Source organism: Pagrus major, chromosome 4, assembly GCF_040436345.1.
Source record: "Pagrus major chromosome 4, Pma_NU_1.0".
Taxonomy (NCBI): Eukaryota; Metazoa; Chordata; class Actinopteri; order Spariformes; family Sparidae; genus Pagrus; species Pagrus major.
In genome coordinates, this window is record NC_133218.1 from 17,476,494 (window position 1) to 17,501,485 (window position 24,992).

Sequence of the window (24,992 nt, forward strand, 5' to 3'; positions counted from 1 at the left end):
CTCTCACGGTCTGACGGCTGCGCGCTGCATCTCAAGAGTTCCGCAAAGGGTTCAAGAGGGCACGTGCATGTGAGGACATGAAGAAAGGGTAAGTTAGGCATATCTGATTCAATGTTAAGAAGCCTTCCACTGAGATCAATGCAATCAGATAATTCATTTGATGATCTACGACATTGCTTGTTGTTGTTTTTGACTCACTTGTGAGCAGCGTCCACACTGCTGAAGTGTCCATCAGCAACACAGTAAATCCTACTAGTCCCGTTGTGATGCACTGTGGCTGACCCTGACCTCTGAAAGGTTTTTTCCCTGATGGATCAATATAGGATCACATCACCACCTCGGCTATTTATAAGTGTAAAGCAAAAGGAAGGCCAAGAGTGTCGCAGCCATGCTAGCAGCTCTATGAGGCTGCCCGCACAACAGAGCATTGAGCTAATGCTAACATGATTACAATGACATTGCTAAAATGCAGATTTTTAGTAGGTATACTGTTTATTAGTCATCTTAGTTAAATGTGTTGGCATGCTAACATTGGCTAAGTAGCACTAACACAAAGTACAGCTGAACCGTTGTAGGCCTGTTGGACAAATAACATTTTGATCTGATCTAGAAAAAAAGTGAGAAGTTATCTTACTCCATCCAATAGTTGTTGAAATATTTCAGTCAAAGTGGTGGACCAACCAACTCCGCCACACCACTAGCATGGCTAAAAATGCTGAACTTGGATATCTTTGTTAAGTCAAACTACTACTACAAATCTCCAACGTCCTCTTTGCCCCCAAGTTAAATGGTTTGATACATGGAGGAAATATGATCTTGCAACAGCAACCCCATTATGAAATGTATTGCACCTGTACTGTGCAGCAATGTGAGGAAGATAAATGCTTAACTTCGACTGTAACTTGGCATAATTGCTTCAGGGGCATCGCAAGGCACTGTCAGTTCGGTCATAATTTCATTAACTGAAATTTTATTTAAGGGATAAATTCCCCCAGAAATGAAAATGTTATGCTATTACTCACTCAACCTCATGCCGATGAAAAGTTGGGTGAAGTTTTGCAGTCCACATAACACAAATTTCTGGAGCTTTAAAGCAAAACAGCGTTGCAACTTAACTTGTTTTTAAAAGTAAAAAAAACATCCAAAAAGAAAACAAATGGCTCCATACAGCTCATCAGGCATAATCCATTAATTGATTTTGAAAAATAGTTATTACCCTTCGTTAAGCTGATATCTTCATGAGCTAAAAAGCAGGCACTCCACCTGAAGTGGGTGCATGAGGTCGACTGCATGTCCAGGGCGTAAATAACGTCTTTTCAAATGCATTTGGGATCTCGGGGCTTCTGGAGACTTGTATTATGCCGGATGAGCTGAGCTGTAATTACTGTTTTTTCAGTTGGTTGTTAAGTTTTACAACAAGTCCTGATCTACTCTAGTTGTTGAGGGGAATGTTGCAACGCTGTTTTGCTGAGAAGCTCCAGAAATGTTTTGTGGACTATGAAGAATCACACAACTTTCCATCCATGGGGGGAGTCAAGTATGTTACATTAAATCTGGACACAGTGTTGGACATGGAGCCGCAGTCATTCCTATGAAAGCTGCTGAATGGTGTTTTGAAGCCAAAACAGCTTGACTTCCTGGGCATGAAAATACCCAGATCTTCAGTGTTGTCCGGCCCATAGAGCGTATGCACTAGAGACTTCCGCCAGCTGAGCCGGCTAACTTCCGGTTTAGCGCCCGGCTAACTTGAATGGGGATAATCCTGAGATTCCCCAAATAAAGTTGTGTTATAAATATTTACAAGGGGCCCAACAGGGAACATTTTCCCCTGGAGACACCAAACAGGTTATTAAATGAGTCCCTGCATGTCATAATGGTTGTCACAAAAATAGTTTCTTAATAGTTTATTCTTTATTTATCCATTTACTGACTTCCCATCTTACTAACTACTTTGTTTACTTACTTTAGCCTCTCAGTTTCAACTATTTAAAGATGTGCATTTTCCTACATCAGAGCATTTTTAGGCGTAAATCTAAAGCATTGAAAGTTTTTAATTAAAAACAAACATACTAATGTTGGACTTCATGGCTCATCGGCTCACACACACAGCACCATTTGATCCCTTCAGGGAGGACGACTTTGGTCAAAGCGCTGCTCAGCTGACACTGGAGCAGTTTGCAGCCTCCCATTCAATTTAATTTGTGTGCCTCTGTCAACAGGCCCGGGTGAGGGATGTATCCCTGGACTGGCTACTTAAATTACTTTCAAATCATAAAAGTAAGACAAGGAGGCTCTGCAGGGAGAAAGAGGTGGAGAGAAACAGGCAGAAAGCAACTTTGATTTCCACCGGAGCAAATTACCTCTGTATCAGCAGACAGGCGGCAATGTGCCTGACAGAGAGCTGAGGGTGAGAGACACAGAGCCACACTGGGGAAGGACAGAGAGAGAGAGAGAGAGAGGGGGGCGGGGGGGGGGGGCGGACCTGAGAGACCGCTCCAATTTCCTGGAGGTCAACTACACGCACGCTCACGCACCAGCCAATTACATATCGTGAGTGGGGGTCCGGAAATGAGTCGGTTTTATTCATATCTGCAGAATGGATTCCAATTTCCTCAGATACACGATTTAGAGGTTTTTGGGTGGAGTCTGGAGCTGCAGTCTGGATTAGACCGTAACACTGTGACATCTGCAACAAACACATCTGTGCTGGCTGTTGTCGAAGGTGTCTGACTGCTCACGAGCAGAGAAGAACAGACGAGGCCTCGTACAAGCTGATGAAACTCCTCCAGTGAGTGTGTTGAAGACCAGACTAGGCGTTCATTTCTGCAAGGAATTGATTTAATCATATTGTCTGAGGGCTGCAACTGGGCGTGTCGCACTATCGCGATATTCACCAAAATCGTGATATTAAAAAAAAAATAGAAAGTTATATAATAAATGTTATAAAATATATATATCAATATTCCAGTGCACACCAGGATAGGATTGACGCTATTTTATTATCAGTTATATTAATTGTATTATTTTCCACATTTCTAAAGATATCGCCATAATATCGTTATCTTGAATTTATGTGAACATGAAAATCGTGTAGTGAAAATCTGATATTGTGACATCCCTGGCCGCAACTAATATTATTTTCACTATTAATTAATGTGATTACTTTTTCAATTAATCATTTGGTGGAAATTATTCATCTACCTTCCCAGCTCAAGGTGACATCTTAAAATGTTTTGTTTTGTTTGACCCACAGGCAAAAACTCAAAGATGTTCCCTTTACGAAGACGAAGAAAACCAGAAAATATTCATATTTTAGAAGCTGGAAGTTGTGAATTTGTGCCAAATTTTGCTAAAAAAAAAAAAAATGATGAATCAATTGCCAAAATTGATGCCAATTATTTGAGGCTGACCAGTTGTTTTAGCTCTGTTGTCTGATGGACACCACACCTCAGTCTGCAACAGAAGATGTGCAGGGCCTCAGGACACTGAGGTCATCTCCTCTACTATTTAAATGTGTTTGCATCCTACAACTTAACCTGCAGGGTTTATATGAGGGGAATAGGCTGCCAGGATTACAGTAGACTTATTTTTATATTCAGCATTAACAAAAAGATCAGTTTTAGGCCAACAAATAAGTACATTTATGAATAAATAAAAGATTTAGTACTGGTCTTTGAAACAGCGTTTAGACAGTCTTAAAATAATAGAGATAATTAGATAAATAAAATAAAATAATTAGATTAATACAGGTTTTAATTTTGAGGAGGGGGAGGAGGGCTTTGGTTGTTTGGAGGATCAGCAATACGTTTATTTTAAAAAACGTTTTGAAGTTGTGGCCTACACGTTGCATTTATAAAAAAAAGTTCACATTCGTCTGTTAGATTAAGTTTAATCTTAAATGTTGAGCATTTTCAATATAAAATGGTTTGATTAAAAGTCTCAGCATTGTCTTAATTGAGATTTTACCTGCAGCACAATCAGACCAGGTGTTTGAACTTTATTATAACCTATTTCTTTTATTTCCACAAGGTTTTACTTTTGTTGGTGCTCAACAGAAAGTAGATTAAGCCTCGATCAGCTGACAGACATGCGGCCATCAGACTTCTCTTCAGCTTCCTTCAGGCCTTAAACCGACATTAGTTCACCTTAAGCAGAAGGCCAATTAACTTATAGCCCCTTCTGCCAAGCCATTACACTTTTATACGGTTTGTGTGCAGTTCTTGATCGTAAAGTTTAACAGCATCGGTATGGCCTTAGTATGAGAATGAAGCAAGCTGTTAATATTAATGATTTAAATACTGGAGTGGAGTGGACACCAGTCAGGTATCCAATAACCTTAAGACTGCTGAAAAACAGCCAGTATTCGTGTGGAAGGTGTGGAGGATGTTCGCAGCACTGATAATGAGTTTGGTGTATATAATTCTTTGTTTATGGCGAGGTGGAGGCTGCAGTCATGGTGGGTACGAGGAGCTGGCAGTAAGATAGATACTGGAAATACAATTGGCTAATCTTCTAATGTACCTCCGCGCTTTTGATGCAGTTGAAGGTGTTCGCAGGCGGGACAAGGGTTGGACATTACCTCACTCTGAATGCTTTCTGGGGGGAGAAACGAGCGAGTAATTAGCTGATTAGAGGCCCGTCAGAGCAGCTCAGACTCCAGCCAATCCCTGCTCACACCGGCCTTGCAGGGGTGGAGGAGGACGGCTGATGGAGTGAGACACACACCTCTGTTGTTTGAAGTTGGTGTTGAAGATCAGGACGGGCGCGATGTTGCAGAGTGACGTGTTTGGGTGCTTTTCTAGGAAATAGATGGAGAGGTGCGCGTGCAAACGTCAGTAATTTAAAAAGTTTATTAAGAAAATCAGTTAATAAGATACAAGCTGAGAATGTCTTGTGTTTATTTGTAACTTATCCGTCCAGTCTGAGGTTTTCTGAGAAGAAGGAGAGCGCATGAGTTTGTGAGTGGAAGAGGCTCCTGCGCGCTGACGCACGGCACAGGTGCGCACCCGCCAAACTTTACGCGTTTACCCTGCAGTCCCCCTTCAGTGAAGCCGTCATGGAGAAATCGAGAAACTTCAGAATTGACGCCCTGCTCGCCGATGAGACCAACCGGGTGAGCCGAGACCTCTCCCCGGGTCTGAGCAGCGACAGCCCCGCAGGCAGCCCGGTCTCCTGCCGCCGTGCGGACACGCCGTCCCCGCGGGCCGCGCAACTTCAGACCGGACTAATCCCCAAACCGGGTATCCTCAACCTCCCGCATCCAGGACTCGCTTCTATTCCCGGCATGTATCCCGCACCCATGTACCCGCTGTCAGCGTTGGGTGGCCAGCACCCCGCGTTCGCGTACACCGGCTTCACACAGCTAACACAGACCTACCCAGAGCACCTGAAGGCGGCTGCCATGGCGGGGTCTCTGCCCCTGGAGCACTGGATCCGCGCTGGGATCATGATGCCGCGACTGCCAGATTACAGCTGTGAGTATGAGCGGATAAGAGTATTTTTAAGGCCCCAAAATATCCAAACAGAAGGCTTGATAAACAGGTGCAAAGTATTTGTTTTTTTCAAAGACAGAAAAAGTCCGTCAGTTATGAACCGTTTTCTGTTATCAGTGTCACAGGAAGGAGAGGATTTAATGAGGTGGTTTCACTTCTGAAGAACCGCCGAGGTGTCATAAACTCATTGAACACAAAGTGATTGTAGCATAAAACTGAAGTTTCCACAGAACAAGATTATTATTATTAGGTCTATTTTTAGATTAGCTACAATATGCCTGATTAATCATTTTATGTCAGAAGCTCTTTCTTGTTGGTTTGTTTTCTTGTTTTCATTGTCAGAATAATCAAAGTGACACAGCTGATTTAGTATTTAAATTATATTTGTCCCTCTGTTTTAAAAAAGACTAATAAAATGTCGATGGTGTCGCCTCAGATCGGACAGAAACAGGCAGTTTTGTTTACTGAAGCTGAAAAAATACACAATACACGTTAATTATGATTTACAGCCTATTTTTTTTAAAGAAAGTTTTCCACCACGTTGTGTGTAATATCTCACTCAAGGTAAAAAAGCATATATTTTGTGTTAATTACAGCCACATATCGTCCCGGTCAGCAGCTACACTGGCCTCGTTTTACTGCTTATCTGTGTGTCATATTTTAATTTTGGCCCATTTATTCCTCCATAAACGCCAACCCGATGAAAATTGTCTTTGTGTGATGAAGAAACTATAAACAAACACCTAAAACGTCCTGTAGTTCATCAATAAAATCCCAAAAGCCTTCATTGAATTTTCATTAAGTTAATGGCATGCCTGTGTTTTTATGGCCTCTGCGCCCGCTTCTGCCGCGTCCCCCCGTCAACAATAAACTGGAGTAAAGCTATTACAGTTAATGATGGCCACAGAGTGCGGGCATATGTGTGCCTGTTCCCACCCACAAAATTACATTGAACTTCCTATGTCCTTGGTGTAATATAAATAAGACTACAGTGGCAGTTATTGGGGAAATATTTCAGACTACTTTAAGACTTGAATCTTCTCTTATGGCCAGATGTTTCAAAATAACTTGGATTATCAAAACAATTCAGGCTAATGTGTTCAGGATAAAAACTCCACTAAAAACCAAATGAATTCATGAGGATTTGTTGGCCAGTGTCAAATAAGAAATAAGTTAGTCAAACCATGAAGCCAAAGACTGATAACTCTTCTGTTCCTCCTCCAGCGGGCCCTCAGTCTGGTCTGTTGGGGAAGTGCCGGAGGCCCCGCACCGCCTTCACCAGTCAGCAGCTGCTGGAGCTGGAAAACCAGTTTAAACTCAACAAGTACCTGTCCAGACCCAAACGCTTCGAAGTGGCCACCTCACTCATGCTGACTGAAACACAGGTAAGAGAGAAACCGGTCCGCTGCACGAGCCAACGGCTTCATTTCAAGGGGAACATTCACAGAAATAAGAATGAGGGGGGAAACCAACATAATGAATACTCAAAAACGAACACAGCACAGTCATCCAAAAGGATAACAGGATTTTAACAGACTTTTACTAAAGTGAATACGAGCAGGCACATTTCTTGGATAACTCCTGTAGGTAACTGTAGGTGTATTTTTTATTTAGAAAGCCTGAATGAAATCAAAAATCTCTTTTGTCCTGGCCGAGACATGCAGCAATTAACACAAAGGACAAATAACACAAATGTGATGATAAAAGCATGAATAACATTTCTATTACTGTCATGTAAAATATTTAAAACCTAAAAAACAACATAAATGGCACCTTAAAGAAACCCATGAGCTGTATAAACCATAAAAATAACAATCAGTCAGTCGCGTATGGGATCCATTAGAAGATACATTCTTTGGATATCTTTTCATTCTGGGAAACTGCATCGTACCTTTTTTTTAAACTGATAGATTTCTCAACAAAATGTGGCTGCTAAAAATCATCTCATCAACAGATTTAACAAAGAGGGGTCAATATATTATTTGAATTAAAGAGCGAACAAGTTGTGTAGAGGAGCACATTGCACAACAGACACATTTTGTGTACTTCCACTTCATTACTGTGTTGATATCCGACCGTCTGCGACTGTTTCATCAGCCTCAACTGCTGAGTTTATCTCACAGAGAACTGGAGCAGGACTTTAATGCTCTGCGTGTGTCAGATCGCTTATTCCTTTCTAACTCTCGTAATGTTGACGAATTATAATTACAGCATATTTGATCATGGATGGTGAAATATTTAAAGGTCTTTTAAGCCCACACCACAAACCAGAGAATTTCATAGTTGTTGTTTTTTTTACTTTGTTTAAAGGTGCACGACGTAGTTTTGGGAAAGAAATTTTACTCAAAAGGAAAAAAAAATGTGCATTCATTGATTTTCACAACTGAAAAAATTTAACAAAGTTAAAGAAATAAATCAAATAAATATATGTCTGAGTTTTTATTATTACCTTATTAATTTTGTAAATATTTCCTTTCTGATTTTGAATTTCCTTTCCAAATCTACATAGTGCACCTTCAACGAAAGGTTGCTGTTATTGTTAGGTGTCCCTAACAGATGCAGGAGGAAAACGATTTTTTATTAATACAAATACAAATGCAAATATACATACAAATATATTTTTTAGTTATTAATTAAAGTTATTTGCTTTTCTATTGTTGAAAAAGTGAATATTGAGGTCGACAGATTTCTCTTTTATTCAGCATCAGTCAAGTCAAGTTTATTTATAGAAACTGAGGGGGATTATAATCAGAACAGCTTCGGCTGAAGAGGGATCCCTCATCCAGGACTGGCAGAGAATTTCTTTTTTCTTTTTGTTTAAACCCAGAAGATAGAGAGGGACTTCTGTTCTTGAGCTGCAAATGATAGATGTAATAACAAAAACATGTATTTAAATCTGTTGAGACAAACTCTAGATTATATTTTCTTCTGATAACCTCTCCACAGGTCAAGATCTGGTTCCAAAATCGGAGGATGAAGTGGAAACGCAGCCGGAAAGCGAAGGAGCAGGCCACCGCCTCGGCCCAGTCTGAGGCACAGCGACTACGCAGCGGAGGAAAAACAGCCACCAACAAACCTGACCAGAGCAGACGAGCCGCGAATCCAGACGACGGAGGGATTGATCTTGATTTGGAGGATGGAGAAGAGGAGGTAGAGGAGGAGGACGAGGAGGAGGAGGAGGAAGAAGAGGAGGAAGCGAGGCACGGTTTTCCTGTTGGGATGCCACAACCCACGGACTTCTTGCAGCGTAGCACCGACATAGGCTACAATCCCCACAGCCCTTTCTCTGATGATGAGCTGGAGGGGGTGCAAGTGGGTGGAGGTGACAGGAAGATCGGGGCAGGACTGTGAAGAGACACCGAGAGACATTACAGAGACATTTCACTGGGACATGTCTGTGTTTGAGGTTACTAGAGAAGACCGTTTCCAGACCTAAAGATCTTTGTCTCGTCTCCTCTGTGAATGTTTATGTGCTCCAATCAGGACATTTGTTGGAATCACTAATCATTCACACGCTCACAGGATCATGACACAAATATACTGTGTAAACCATCTCTGAATAAACTCATCTCTAAGTACTGTACATTTCGTAGCATGCCGAAAAGAAGATGCTCATTTCACCCCTAAAATGATCTGTTTTCATGAGCATCTGCCAAATCACCTTCTGGTCACTGTGTCTTCGCTCCATCCGCTGACAGCTGGAACTCCACCCAGTGAACACATATCGCGAATGAAGGATGTGAAGTAAGACAAGTGAACCGTGGTGCGTTTCAGACAGCGTGAGAATGTACAGTGGGTGCAGCCTCTCCTGCACCATGAACACAAAAACATGTCAAATGCTGTTGAGAACATCTTCATTTACTTTTGTGCATTTTCTGTGAATAACAATGTTCTTTTTTTTGTTTTTTTGTTTTGTTCTCGACGATGTTTACGAATTTGTTCCTGTCACTTACATGTAAATGAACTTAATTTATTTGAATGATTGCAAAGATGAATCATACATGTATTTATCTGAAACTTGTTTGTGGTGTAACTGTGAAATTAAAAACAAATACAGCTTTGAAGAAATAAAGAGGAGCTGAAAAATGAATCACATTTTGATCGATGTTCCTGATTGGTTTGCCCCATCAAATGTTAATAAACACATTAATAAAATAGCCATAGCAAAGGGCAGCCAGTAATGAGTGATCAGATCAGTATCAACTGTCCTCGGGGAAGTTGTCGTGCTCTCCTTGAAGTGTTGCTCTAATTTAAGATGAAGAAGAAAAGAACAAATGACTACAGTTTAGTATGCCAGGAAAAAGATGTAGTAGCACTTACGGTTCCCTCGTCTCGAAGTCAGTGGGTTTTTGGTTAAATGCCTGAAATACGGTCCTTGGTTAAAGGGGCTCTGTGGAAGAATTTGTAGCAATATACATGTATTAATCACTTTTTGTTTAACTGGATTTCTTTGTGAAGGACGCGGGTCGGCTTTCCTGCAACAGAAAACCTAAAGAATGTGTCTTTATGCACGTTCTTGATCGCCTCGTCTCAGTGCCTTCGCTCCGCTACCTGAGAGCAACAATAGCTAACGTTGGTTTCGAAATGGAGTCCTCTAACATAAAATAAGAACCTGCCTCCAACACAGCACAGGAGTTACAAAGAGCCCTGGGCCAGTCTTTGTGCCTTTGTTGATAGGACAGCTGTAGGATTGACAGTGGTGAGAGAGAGGGAGAGAACGACATGCAGGAAAAGGCCACAGGTCAGATTTTAACCCTGGGTTTCTGCGGTGAGGACACAGCACCTGTACGTGAGGAGTATGCTGTACCAACTGAGATACTGGGGTGCCCCACCTTTAACATATTCTTAAAAGATGTTCATGTTTTGTTCTATGACATAGAATACATCATTAAAATACCCTACACGTGAATAGTTTTTATGTTCTTGCTAATCCAAGTGGCTAAATGAGACTACAGAGGTCGTCGCGGACAATAAACGTAATCAGGCCGAACACGGAGACTCATCTACTTGCAAGTCCGTCTTTACAGGCAGACTTTAGTTGCAATCTATTCTAACTAACTATAAACTATCTAACTTTTCAACTTGTAGATTGATCAGTTAATAGTAAAGTATGTATAGTTTAGTGCTTACAGGTGGTGACGTTGAAGTCGTGCAACCACGATGTACATCGTTTATAGCCTAACATTAGCTTCTTACTTCTGGCGATTTAATTTCAATTCATAAATCATAAAAGTGGTGCTGTGAAGATTATCTTGCTGAACAAAACGTATCAGAAGTATCATAAACTTGTGTTTGCTGCAAACCTCATTTTACAGACCCACAAATCTATGTGCAGCAGAAGATTCGTCAGATCGACTGAGCCGACGAGAGAGATGACAGCTCAGTTATGTTGCAAATTTCATGCTACAGACTGACAGATGTATTAGCAAGACAACCAAAGTTCAGGCATTATACAAAGTACGTACTTTGTGAGGGCAGCTGCAGTGGGGACGGCCTTCCATTCCGAAACACCGCTGTTCCGAATCCGACTTTCAAGTTCCAATTACTTCCCAATAGGGTTAGGGTCAGGGGTTCCCCAATAGGCTTTTCGGAATAGCGGGGTCTTTAGAAAAAATGGGAAACCCCGCCATTACGAAGAATGGAAGTCTATTTTCGGAACAGCGGGGTTTCGGAAAGGCGGGGTGTAACCGCTGCAGTGTGTAGCTGCTAAAAGTAAAAAGAAAAAGTATGCAATATGAAACGTAGTGAAAGAGTCTGCACACAGCGGTGCTTTGAGCTAAACGCTAATTCCAACTTTGTAACCTGCTCACAGTGAGAAAGCTAACATGCTAAAGTCTAGCAGAACTAATGTTTACCATGTTCACCAACTTAGTTTCGCATTTTAGCATGCTAACATCGGCTAATTAGCCCTATAAACAAAGCAAACGTCATTTGTTTTGTTGGAATTCGGCCATAAACCAAAGAGCAAGACATTTTTGTCTGATGGAGCTCAAACAGGGAAGATAACCATTCATCCTGAAGGGGAACAGGAATATCTCATTTCTTGGCACAGAACCACAAATGTCAACCTGCTGGTGGCACTAGAAGAAAGCTCAGAGGATCACCAAAGTCAGTCGTGTTCATCTCCTCGGGGACGTGATTGCATGAACAAAATTCCATGCCAAAAGAAAGAAATACCACAAAGGTTCATGAAAACTTCACTCATAGGAAAAAGGTCCATGTTTTCATTAACAATCCGGCATTAAAAGAAAAAATAAAACTTTTTACCTTTACATCTTCTTCCTCTCCTTCCTGTTCTTCCACAGCCACTGCACTCCGTCTGCTGCATCAGATCAAAAGTAATTCTCAGTTAACTGTTTTAATTTATTACAAAGGCTCTCAGATATTAATTACTCAGTGGGGTTTACTGATAGCCAAATAATTAAGTTAATGAAGAGGAAGTAAAGCAATCAAAAGCCTGATGGTGATGTCACACAGGCCCAATTTAATTTCCAGGAGCAACAGCGTGATGAGTGTGTGTAACTGCGGCGGGGCGTTTTTATTGGGCGGCCATGTAAGGGTTGTGATTAAAGAGCAGATTGGAGGACATGCAGTGTGGTGTCATTTAGCCCCCTCTCAGACCACAGTCACATGTTTATATAGTGATTAAATGCATTCTTAATGGCTGGACAGACACCGGCCCCCTCCTGTGAAAAAAAGAAAACGAAGCAGGACTGTGTAAGGATTGGAAGTAGAGCTTTTAAACACTGATGCAAGAAGCTTAATCATCTTAATCACCTTAATCATCTTTTTTCAGAAATGTTTTTCAAAGAATATCAACAATAATCTATGAGATTATTCACTATTTCATCAAATAGGCTATACTAAGAAAAAATCTAGAGTTTCTAGCAGAAAGGCTCTATTGAAGAGTTAAACACTCATTTTAGAGGGAGTGAGGGGATTCATATATTAATATGCATTGAAAATACTTGCACTAATTAAAAAGGCAAAACAATGTTTTTAAGTTTTTAAAAATGGGTTCCCCCTCTTACAGTGGTTTGGTCCACTGCCAATCAACCTGCACCTCACACACATTAGCGCTCAGTATGAGCAGACTCTGGGAGTGTGGTCATGCTGCTGGCTAACCATGGCAATAAGCTACACTGCGAAACTTAACTGAAGGTCAAAAAATGATATTTTTAAGCTCAAAAACCACTTAGTTTGTGCCAGAAAAACATTTTTCAGTGTTACCTCTAAATAGCTAACTGTTTTGTCGCCACAAACAGGGCTGTACATGTTCCAGGCATCCTTAAAAACACCCAGCTTTGTTGCCACAAACAGCTGCAAATGGCTCGACTTCCTGTAATAAAACATCCATCTTCTGTCGACACAAACACGGCTAGAAAGCGTCTCGAGTTCACCTTAAAAATATCCAGTGGTGTCACGTTTACAAATGTTGAACCAGAGCGTCAGTTAGTCTAATAAAGATGTAATGTGAATGTGCTATTACACATTTTGTGGAAATGTAAATATAGCAGCCTACGTAGCCTATGATGTGCTCATTTTTGAGATGGTGTGTCTGATTTTATTTACTTCCACCTTAATAATAAAAACACATTTACAGTTATGACTTCATTTTTTTGTGCCTGATTCCTTCATTTGTTTAGCAAGATAATCTTCACGGATGAACGCTACTTTTGTGATTTTCAAAGCATAAATTAAATCACTAGAAGTAAAAAGCCAGTGTCAGGCTATGAACAGACTACACGGTGGTTGCATTATTTAAACACCACCACTAAGCGTCTTACTAGTCAGTTACCATACAGGTTTTCTATAAACTGATCAATCTACAAGTTTAAAAGTTAGAGTTAGTATAGTTTGTACCTGTAATGCCTTTATCGGTGTGATGAAGTTTAATGTCTGAAACGTCTGTAGTCTCATTTAGCCACTTGTTAGCAACGGCTGTTTTTAGGACACGTTAGCGCTTTATAATGAAATCGTGGGACATTTAATGATGTTTTTTTTATGTCGTAGAACAAAACATGTAAATATCTTGAGCCTGTGGTGACCACAGACCGTATTTCAGGCATTTTTAATCGAAAATAATTCAAAACCCTCACAGACTTTGAGACCAGGGAACTGATTTCCTACAACCTACACCGCCCTGCTCACCAAATTAAGGATATAGTTTACACGGCTCACTTAAAGGACTTCAAGGAGTTTTCATTGAACTTTTCAGACTTGATTTAATGGGCGAGAACAGAATTCATAACAAGCCGGCAGCAGACTGAACCTCGATCAAACTGCGGCTTTTAATTTGCCTGATGAAAAATCATGAGAATCAATAGGAGCTCGTTTAGTTGTGTGACTTGTCAGCTGCATGACAAATGCCATTTGGCCCGTTTTATGACACAGGCCCTCCTCTGACACAGTACAAAAATCACAGCTAATTGATAAGGCAGTGGAGCAATATATGGAGGTCATTGATTCTGTTTCTCCTCTAATTTAATCTGAATACACCAGTCATGTTGATTAAAAATTCACCGCGTAAATAACAGTTATTGCTGATAATGCTGTCAGTTTTCTCGACAGCCAGCCCGACAAAAAGTGCTGACGGCCTCCCTCTACCTCTTGTCTTTTTTAAACCAATAATGCATAGTGAGCCTGTGTCTTTCTATAAAGACGTTTCACTGTCTATTGAATCACTCAAGTCACCCCTGAGATGTCAGCCCGGCCCTCAAACACAGAGCTGTTACCAGAAACTCCCCATTTTCATAGTTAGACAAATAAATCGGCCTCTTTTTTTAGCTTTGTTGGATCGTAAATCACAGACCCCCTTAAAATATTTACACCCTGTAGTTTAATCAATCAGCGAAATGTCGGGCTCATTACGTAAATATGAACAGATTGTGCGATCTTTTAACGTAATCACACGTATTGGTGCAGGTTTCCCCGGGCCCTGTCCTGTCACTTAACTAATGGGCGAGTCAGGGAGAGAGTGACGGGCCCCAATAAATTCACATCTGTCCGACTCAAAACGCTTCTCTAAAGCATGGAAAAGGCTCCGTTTTTACCAATAAAGTTTATTGAAAAGGCGTGGCCGAGGGGGGAATGTATTCATGAGAGTCATTTATTGTTGCAGGAAATGTATGTTACAGGTGTTGTTTTGTGTTTTTTTTTTACAAATAACAGTGGATATAGTGTCAATGTAACCTTCAGTTCTGCTGATCAGCGAAAAGATTCAACCTGCAACAAACCAAAGGAAACGAAAAACCCTGTTGTGTTTACTGTGGGTGAAATCAATTTGATCTGTCAGTAAAGAATGCACAAAGAACAGCTGGGGAGGAATAAAAAGATTTTATTTAGCTATCATGACATTTTCGATACTGATAAATAAAGAGCACCAAACTGTTTCCACTGGCGTTTTACAACAAGGTCCATGTCTGCCCTCTTGTGGCAAAATAAAAGAAGACACTGTGCCTGACTTGACCTAATTTTTTTATGCATCTTGACTTTAAGTAATATTTCAATAAGGGTAATAACAAGCTGAACATAATGTTCATATGTTTCCTCACACAGGCTGCTTTGCAGCCTTTAGTTGCTTTTGCGCTTTTATGAAGCTTAAATAGTCAACCAATGACATCAGTTGTTTATTGAGGGATAAAAACAAGTAGCCTATAGCTGCTGCAAAAGACAGCTCATAATTCTAGTTTTAGACATCTGCGATTGATTTGTAATTAATAATAGGCTGTCTATAGTAATATTATTGGACAAGTAATATTTTTGTTCTATCACTATAAGATACTAAATTATAACTGGTTAGATTTAGGATTAGAACTAACAAGTATATCAATTTAACTTCTTGACAGTTTGTATTTAAAGGAGATCTACTGTGCTTTTTAAGATTTTTCTTTTCCTGCAGTGTTTTAAAGGTTCTTGTGCATGTAAAAGATGGTGAAAGTTAAAAAGGTCCAAGTCCACACCAACAGAGGCCCCTCTCTCCCACAGAAAGCACTGCTCATGAAACGCCTTGGCAGTAGCCCCGCCTTTAATTCTGTGACTGTGTCATCACACCACGTCACCATGTCACTCATTTGGACAATGTATGTCTAGTGTCTAGTTTGCTGCATGAGAATTGATTTAGCACAGCTGCTCTGTTGTTCTTATCTGTGCTGGCTCAGGCATATGTGAGCTGACCAATCAGAGGAGACTAGGTATTCAGGAGGGTCTCTTAAAGAGACAGGAGCTGTAACAAAGCATTTCAGACAGAGCTGCAGTGGACAGTATGAGAAAACTGATGTGTTTTGAGCTTTAAAGCATGTAAACCTATTCTAGTAGTAACCCAAAATAATTATTTAAAGTCAGAATGTATTAAGAGATGAGAAGTTTTGTCAACCCACAGTTTAACTGCAGATTGATGCTATTGTTTACAATACAGCTTGTCTTCTTCTTCTGTTTCTTCTTCTCCTTCACCTGTTTCTTCTTCTTCTTCTTCTTCTTCTTTTTCTCCTTCTTCTTCTTTTGTTTCTTCGTCATCTTCTTCTGTTTCTTCTTTTTCTGTCTTCTTCTCATTTTTATTAGGCTATTACATTTTTTGTTGTCGTTTTTGTACGACCCGAATAGCCTACATTTAATACATGAATGCCTACATCTCTAACCTCACCTCTTCTTCTTCTTCTCTTAAATATTTCCGCTCCTTTCTGCGCATATAAAATGCGCATTTTGTGCGCCGCTCGGCTCTTTGAGGAGCGCTTGTGTGTGAGGGGCGGGCCGACCTGAGCAGGGCGGGTCTTTCTAGTTTTGAAGCACATGATAGACCAAATGAAAAGCGTCTAGATTTTACTGTCAAACTCCACATCCTCACTGTGCAGCGTCTGCTAGCTGATCTGAGTGCGGACTCACCAGAAACACCTCCCCACAGACTGCTGACTAACACTGTGACTGTCAACATGGCCTCCTCAGAGCTCGGTAAGAGTTTCTTCTTCACTTTGATTAACTCGCTGTCGTCACTATAAAGTTTTCCTCTGCGACATGCAGGATGGATGCTAGCTCTAGCTAACGTTAGCCAACGTGGTCAGCGCAGTCTAAGCTAACACACAACTTTATTTCTCCATTTAAAAAGTGAGTGTAAATGCTTGTTCGGTCTCCTCTTCGTCTGTCCTCGCAGCACTTTTGAGTGTGTCTGACAAAACTGGACTGGTGGACTTCGCCAAAAGGCTGGTGGATGTGGGTCTGTCTCTGGTCGCCTCAGGTGGTACAGCCAAAGCCCTGCGTGATGCTGGACTGGCTGTCAGGTGGGTGCTGAATAAAAGTGAAATTCAGTGCAGTTGTGTTTGTTTTTTACCCCTTAAATTCACTAAATCTTGTAGCCTAGCCACCTGTGGATGGCCTTCTCTAACCTGTTAGTGTCTCTGCTGTGTGTCAGGGACGTGTCTGAGCTGACTGGACACCCGGAGATGCTGGGAGGCAGAGTGAAGACCCTCCATCCTGCTGTCCACGGAGGCATCCTGGCCAGGAAAACCCCCTCCGACTCAGCAGACATGGAGAAGTTGGGCTACAGCCTGGTCAGGTGAGAGAAGCACTGCAAACCACTGGAAACATCTGAAACGTTTACATTTTCAAAAAAGCCTCGGCTGTATTATAATATGGTGGATATTTATTTTTATGTACAATAAACTTACAAATAAACACTACAGAGTTGAGTGAACTATGTTGAATCAAAGAGCGTGTGTCACTTGTGTCACACTCTAATATGGTTAAAGTATAGACTTGTGTTGTGCTATTAGGAAGCACATGTAGCTGATTTAGCAGCTGGTTAATTGGAAAACTGCTGTTCCTGCTTTAAACTCATCTTGTGACTCTTATTTGTTCAGGACTGGAAGACTGTGATTACATATGAGATGTCACAGTGTTGTCTTTGCAGAAAGAAACTACACACATGATAGTGACAGAATTTTTCCCAGATTAGATAATAGGATCAATGTCTTTGTCTTTTTCTCCTTGTGTGCATGAGATAAAGGTTTAATGGATCATTTGATTAGGATGGAAGAATAAGTATGAAGCTCATACTGCAAGGCAGCTGATGTTTGTACAGGGATTCACACTGACCCCATAAAAATAGGTGGTTGCTTTTGGCCTGTGGCCCACCATTAAGCTTCAGTGTTGGCCCTCCAACTTAGAGACGTAGACAACAATGTTGAAAACGTTTTAGGCCAAAAAGGGGGACCGAAGTCTGTTTGACATGCTGCTTTATCAAAGGCAGTAAAATAGCAGGAAATTAATTAACTCCAACTTTGACTGCTGCTTTAATCATTGAAGTCATGTATAAAAGCCAAACATTTGCTGGTTTCAGCTTCTCAAATGTGAATATTTGCTGGTTCTTTTTTTTAATCAAATCTAAATTAAATATCCGTTGGTTTTGGACTATTGGGTCGACAAAAGAAGCATTGGAAGATGCCTTGTGGGCTTTATCACTGTTTTTAGATATGCAAGATGAAATGCTTAATTGATAAAAATGATCCATAAATTGATCAATGAAATGAATTGTTTTCCGCACAGTTAGATTGTGGAGCAGAGAATCCTACTGTTGTTTATTCCATCTGAAATGGACAAAGTAGATGAAAGAAAACTGATAAATTGGAGTCATTGTAGAGTTTCTCTGACAAAGCACTGAGTGTTGTTTTGCACACAACCTTCAGACATGAACTGTGAATGAATTTAACAGCATAATTTTAAGCACATGAGGATCCATGTGCACAGAGCCTCACATGGTCTTTGTAATCTTTGCAAAAGACACAAATTATGTCACATATACTCTTTTTACATTTGACCCAATTTTTTTTTAAAGGTCAAATGAGTTTCTCCATTGGATCATTTTGAGAGGCCGTGAGCATGAACACACTGTGAAAGCTAGAATAAAGAGCAAGTCTTACCTTTTATCACAAAGGCATTTTCTAAAGCTGCAAGGGTGCACTCAAAAAGTGAAACTGTTTGAATGTTGGGCCTCAGAGTTCCCTGTACTTTGATTTAAATTAGAAAAGCCATCCTAAATGATAGCCTTGTGTTCTATGGTAAGTATGTGTATAGTGTTTGTTTGTTTGTTTTTTCAAACAGATGATGATGATCTTCATGTAGACTCTGACATTTATTCTGCGTTTCTCATTTTAAGAGTGGTGGTGTGCAACCTCTACCCATTTGTGAAGACTGTCTCTAATCCGAGCGTCACAGTGGAAGACGCTGTGGAGCAGATCGATATCGGTGAGTTGTGCAGATAAGATTGCGTGCATTTCATTTCAGAATAATTAGCTAAATTTGATTAAATGTGTAAAAATAATGCTAATGCACAGCACCTAAAGATAATTCTGTCACGTTGCATTAAAAACTATGTGTTCCTCAATAATAAGAAAGATACTATGATGATGATTACTATTCTTCTCAGGCGGCGTAACTCTGTTGAGAGCAGCGGCCAAGAATCATGCTCGCGTCACCATAGTGTGTGATCCTGCTGACTACTCGCTGGTTGCCAAGGAGATGGAGAGTTCAGGAGACAAAGATACAGCCCTGGAAACACGCAGGACGCTGGCCCTCAAAGTAACATTGCTGCTCTCTCTTTCCCACACCATTTTAAGTTGCAAGTATATCAACCGAGTTTGTACAAGACTAACACATTTAGGGTGACTTCTGGCGCACATTAAGCTACAAGAGTAACAGTTTGTCTTCCCGAATGCTTAACTTTTAGAAATGTGAGGGTCTTTTTAGGAAGGGACTCGAGCTCAAAGTTTTATGGACACTGTTTTTTTGGGTTTTTTTTTTTAATATTCATTTGGCTGTGAGTCAGAACCAGAAAGCTTTACATTAGAGCTGAAAGGAGTTTATTTACCAAAAACTATTGTCAACAATTTTGAAAATCGTCTTAGTAGTATTTTAAAAATAAAAATGCACTGGTTTCAGCTTCTCACATGAGAATTAATTAAATATCTTTGTTTTAGACTGTTCTGACAAAACAAGCTGTTTTAATATTTTTTTATCTTTGACTTGAATATCATCTTTGAAAATCATGACTAGAATTTTTCAGGATTTTCTGACATCTCATTGACCAAATGATTGCAGACACAAACGTTGCGTTGTTAATTGATCATGAGAATAATAGTTAGCTGCAGCCCGACATTAAAATCTGTAAAATTTACTCTCTTAAACTATAACAAGTTTGATGAGACATGGAAAAAAGTTTGACAGAATGTCTTTTTTTTTTTTTTGTTGGAAGGACTTAAATAGTGTTTTACTGATCAGACTTCCTTGATCTTCTAATCACATGTACCTTAAACATTGGTAATCCACCCTGTTACTGTTCAGACTTGTTCCAGTCTTATCTCAGTTAAAGCAAATGGTTTGGAATAAGAGGTGATTCATGCCTTTGGCTTTTTTAATGAATGTGCAGGCCTCCTTCTTAAAATGACGGTTGCACAATAGTAACGACATGCTGATAGACTGTTACAAAACACATTAAAAGGCTGAAGGTTTCTGAGACAAAAGTCAGTTAAAATAATCAATATGTTGATCATTTCACTCAGTTTATGTCACCAAATTGTGTCTTTGTCAGTGCTGATTGAAGCCTGTGCTCCCTTGATTTTGTCATTTCTCCTGCACTGACCCTCATCTCTAAGCAAAGTCCAGTTCGGGATTGTTATCACTGTGTTGACATTTGTGTTAAGGTTACAGAGTTGAACATTTGACAGCCTGTGAACTTTCCTCCCATAGACACACTAAACTGAATGAGTTAAATAGATCCGTTTGAGCTCAGAAATCCCTCTGCTTTGCTTTGCTTTGGGATGATGCCTACAGAAATGATGAAGATGTAGTCGTCATAATGTCGCCACAACCTTGTATGAAATTGTTAATTGTCGAATGTTAACTTGTAAATGCTTTGAGGTTTATATCTCTTCTTTGGTACACAGCCGAAGATGTTGTCTTTCTCATCTGCATGTATTTTATGTTCTTTGCTCTTCAGGCCTTCACACACACAGCACAGTACGATGAGGCCATATCAGACTACTTTCGTGGACAGTACAGTCGTGGCGTTTCCCAGCTGCCTCTACGCTATGGCATGAACCCTCACCAAGCACCCGCCCAACTGTACACCCTGCGCCCAGCCCTCCCCCTCAAAGGTAGACCCACATCACATCACAACAACGTGTCAGTGTTAGCATTGTTTAGCAGTATGTCTTTAAAGGAGTTGTTTGAACTTTTGGGAAATACAATTATTACCCTAGAGCCAGACTAGCTGTTTTCATATTTTCCAGACTTGTATTTAAAGGACAAAATGAGATTAGTATTGATCTTCTTAGCAAACTTTATGCTTGAATGCAAATAAATGTATTTTAACCCATGGTTTTGTCCAGACCAACTAACAGTGATTGCAACAGAAGAAGCGTCAGCACAGCGAAGTTTAGATTATGAATAAAACAGCAGGGGTTTTGGCAGTTGTGCCTTGTCATTATTCCCAGATTAGAGCTGACAACAGCAGTGTTTCCCCTACCCTTCAACTGGGGGGAAAGCATGCCCCCCCAAAAGAAAGGGACAAAGCATGCGTCTTTTATGCGTTTCACTCCTGTGCCGTGAACGCTCACATGTCCCTACCAAGCGTGTGGCTTATCGCTGCTTACACACAAAGCAAAGAAGAGGATCTGGTTTGATTGACAGTAACCCGAGCTGAAGACGTACGCTCAGTGCAAAATGTATTTTCTGTTCTAATTTGACCCGTTTTTGTTTTTGTTTTATACATTTATTTAGCCTCAGAATACGTATGAAGGGGAGGGTAAAGGGGAAAAACAAAGATTTTTGTCATCTTGTATTGTTACATGTATAGTGAAATAATACAGTACACCCAGGGGAACCTAGGATAGAAGTTACTTCTTTTGACAGGAGGAGAGGGAGATAATTCAGTATGATGCTGATTTCCATAGAAATAGTGAAAATTACAAATTTATCCTTAAATGTCTTTGATTTTTGTTCTTGCTTCTATTCCTGTGACTGCCCCCTCTCAGTCGTCAACGGTTCCCCTGGCTTCATCAACCTGTGTGATGCTCTGAACGCCTGGCAACTGGTCAGAGAGTTAAAGGGCGCCCTCGGCATGGCTGCTGCCACTTCCTTCAAACATGTCAGCCCTGCAGGTAAGGCCAGAAGAGACTCACCCTTCACAGTATAAATGTAGAAAATGAAGTCCCTGTATATCAGAAATAACTCTTTACACATTTCTTTTGAAGGAGCTGCAGTAGGAGTTCCTCTGACTGAGGAGGAAGCCAAAGTGTGCATGGTGCATGACATGCTAAAGGATCTGACACCGCTGGCCACGGCCTACGCCAGGGCAAGAGGTCAGGAACAATTAATTGTATAGTACAGTACATAACCTAGAGTATATGGAGTTATGCCCACGGTGAGGCATCCTTTTACTGCTATAATCCACATCTCTGGAAGAGCCTTCCTAAAGACCTGAGGGCAGCAGAGAATGTTGGTATTTTTAAAAGGCGAAAAGTCCTACTTTTTTCAAATCTGGCTTTTAATTTAACTTTATTTGTCTAATTATGTGTTTTATTAAAGCATGTCATCATTTCCTGTTTTTGTTGATTGCTCTGTGTGGAATGGGGTGAGAGGACTATTGTTTTCCCTGTGTGAAGTGCTTTGTGTTTGACTTTGTTTGTATGAAAAGTGCTGTACAAATAAACTCTGATTAATCTAATTTAGTTAACTCTTTCAACACCCCCAGGTTCAGATAGGATGTCTTCTTTTGGAGACTTCATCGCTGTGTCAGATGTGTGCGACGTTCCCACTGCCAAGATTATATCAAGAGAGGTAAAATTGTGTGTCAAAGAACAAACTCGGATGAAGTTTTCTTTTTGGTGTGACGTTGTTTTGCATAATCGTGATTCAATTTGATTTCTCTCAGGTGTCAGATGGCATAATTGCTCCTGGTTATGATGAGGAGGCACTGAAGATTCTCTCCAAAAAGAAGAATGGCAACTACTGTGTGCTTCAGGTGAGAGATTTTTATCGATCCTAATTTCTGTATTTAAATAAAGACATTTCCAATTAGAGTTAAGTTAATTTTTCTGATTCAACGATGTGTATCTTGTCCCAGATGGATCCAGACTATGAGCCTGATGAGACTGAGGTGAGGGTGTTGTTTGGTCTCTATCTCAAACAAAAGAGGAATGGAGGACTAATCGATAAGAAATTCTTCAGCAACGTTGTCTCCAAGGGCTCTGTGAGTGTTTACTTATTGTATTTTAGGCTCATTCTGCTATGTGCTTAAATCATTTTTACACAACATACCTGAAGAATTGACTATTTGATTGTTTCTGTCCTCAAGCTCTCCGAGGAAGCTGTGCGTGACCTCACTGTGGCCACCATCGCTGTCAAGTACACCCAGTCCAACTCTGTCTGCTATGCTAAAGATGGACAGGTAAGAACAGGCTGCTAAAAGGAGGAGAAAGGAATCTGGCTGAACCATACTGTTTTTCTCAAATGTTTCCCGTTGTCTGTATTTGACAGGTTGTCGGTATCGGCGCGGGGCAGCAGTCTCGTATCCACTGCACGCGGCTGGCAGGTGACAAAGCTGATAACTGGTGGCTGAGACACCACCCTCGTGTCCTGAACATGAAGTTTCGCAGTGGAGTGAAGCGAGCGGAGATGGCCAATGCAATCGACCAGTATGTGAGCAACACCATTGGAGAGGTAAGATAAGGCAGATAAAGCAGCAGTTACAGTAAAACATGCAAAAAAAATAATCATGAATTTTTCTATGTGGGGAAAAAAAATTATGAGAAACTGAGATTTTTTTTTTCCATGTGTGAAACTGAGTGGAGGAAAAAATGGCAGGAGGAGGAGCCTTACAAAAATAGTTACACTTATTTACAGAATAAAAATTCTGGAATAAAAAATAAATAAAAAATCCACGTGGTTTCACAGATGGAAAATGAAATTAAGACATTTAGAGAGATTATCCTGGCAAAGGATTTTTTTCCACCTGTTCACAAGTCACAAACACAGGAGAGAAAACAATTTGGCTCACTTGCTTCACTTGCTCCTCAGGGCCATTCTGCAGTTTCAATGGAGATTTTTGAGCATAGAAACATGTTTTGCATGCATAAAAAGTGTTTCTTGTAGAGGGACTATCATGCACAGAGTAATGTAACTTGAGCAAAATAAACATTTATTTTGTCCTATTGAGACACAAATAAAATGACATTAAGCCACTGTGCAGGCTTGACACTACATCATCTTTGATTTTGTAAACCGATTCTGACTGTATTTTATAAAGTGGTTAACGAAGTAGTGTAATGTTATCCATGCCAGTGGCCGGTCATTGTTATCGGATTAGCCACCACTCTAAACAGAACTACAGTAAGTTGGCTGTGGCGACAGTAGACATCCCGTTATTTGAATAAATCAGTTTCACAGTGGCTGTCAGCTCCACACAGTCCATCTGTCTGCTCTGTGTTGACTGATTTTCAACATCACATCTTATCACAAAATGTGCCAAATGAACGAAACGTCTTGTATTGTGTGTATTTTGTGTTGACAGGGCCCAGACTTGGCAGTTTGGAAGTCGATGTATGACGAGGTGCCTGAGCTTCTGTCAGAGACTGAAAAGAAGAACTGGATCAGCTCCCTGCAGGCTGTAGCTGTCAGCTCTGACGCCTTCTTCCCCTTCAGAGATAACATAGATCGTGCTAAACGGGTAAATATAACACACCTCTCACAAAAGCATAGATTTATACCGTATCCACCATAAAAATTGCATGGGAATGGCCTACAGGCACCTTTTACACACGTGTCACTTCTAGTTTGGAAACTATTAATCATGAAGACAGTGGTGTACTGACGAGCTTGCCAACCATCGTTACTAAGATTTCCTTCCTCTGTGTCTGTCTGCAGAGCGGCGTTGAGTACATCGCAGCTCCAGCGGGCTCTGCTGCTGACGAGGTTGTGATTAATGCCTGTAATGAGCAGGCCATCACCCTGGTTCACACCAACCTGCGGCTCTTCCACCACTGAACACCTCAACACTCTTCCAGGTGTTCTTTAAACTCCACTCACAGTTTAGCATTATTAGGGAGTCAAACTCTTTCTAACATTCCTGACACTCAAAACATTCCTGAGCATCTTGTGTAGAAGTTACACATGCGCTGTTTTGTAACACTTTATCTGCATTCCTGACCTGTTGTCCTAACATTAGAGAAAGAGATACAGTAACTGTTGTTCACTCTGGATCAGTAGCATTTACTGTGAAATAAACTCTTAATGACAGTTCATGTGCATCCTGTCTGGGGGTTTTTTTAAGCCATGGTGGCTCTTTCTGTCTGCATGACAATGTTGGTGGTCGGTACATCATTTTTCATGTTTTTAATTACTTTTGTGGTCCACTGAATGTTCAGCTAGCGCCATCATCAGCTCAAAGTTATTACTGCCTCAATACTAGTGAGTACAACCTTACAGAGCCACTAGCATGACTGTAGATTAGGT

At 40.6% G+C, this 24,992-nt stretch overlaps 2 protein-coding genes across 4 annotated transcripts; both read left to right on the top strand.

Annotated features, from left to right (window-relative positions):
• Positions 1–9,582, top strand: mnx2b (motor neuron and pancreas homeobox 2b). 3 transcript variants are annotated; one of them, XM_073463956.1, is made up of 4 exons: positions 1–88; positions 4,921–5,474; positions 6,717–6,877; positions 8,439–9,582. In XM_073463956.1, the coding sequence occupies exons 2-4, from the start codon at positions 5,057–5,059 to the stop codon at positions 8,841–8,843; spliced, it is 984 nt and encodes a 327-aa protein (XP_073320057.1). In that variant the 5' UTR covers positions 1–88; positions 4,921–5,056; the 3' UTR covers positions 8,844–9,582. The 3 variants fall into 3 exon arrangements, with proteins under 3 accessions (XP_073320057.1, XP_073320056.1, XP_073320058.1); XM_073463957.1 differs by lacking the exon at positions 1–88 and adding an exon at positions 3,254–4,817; XM_073463955.1 differs by lacking the exon at positions 1–88 and having other exon boundaries at positions 2,474–5,474.
• Positions 18–24,779, top strand: atic (5-aminoimidazole-4-carboxamide ribonucleotide formyltransferase/IMP cyclohydrolase). Its single transcript, XM_073463954.1, has 16 exons — positions 18–88; positions 16,343–16,439; positions 16,639–16,765; positions 16,897–17,040; positions 18,640–18,728; positions 18,910–19,061; positions 20,479–20,635; positions 21,515–21,640; positions 21,734–21,841; positions 22,234–22,319; positions 22,414–22,503; positions 22,606–22,731; positions 22,837–22,929; positions 23,019–23,201; positions 24,052–24,207; positions 24,405–24,779. Exons 2-16 carry the CDS (start codon positions 16,421–16,423, stop codon positions 24,522–24,524), a joined length of 1,776 nt encoding a protein of 591 aa, XP_073320055.1. The 5' UTR covers positions 18–88; positions 16,343–16,420; the 3' UTR covers positions 24,525–24,779.
• The last annotated feature ends 213 nt before the right edge of the window (positions 24,780–24,992 follow it).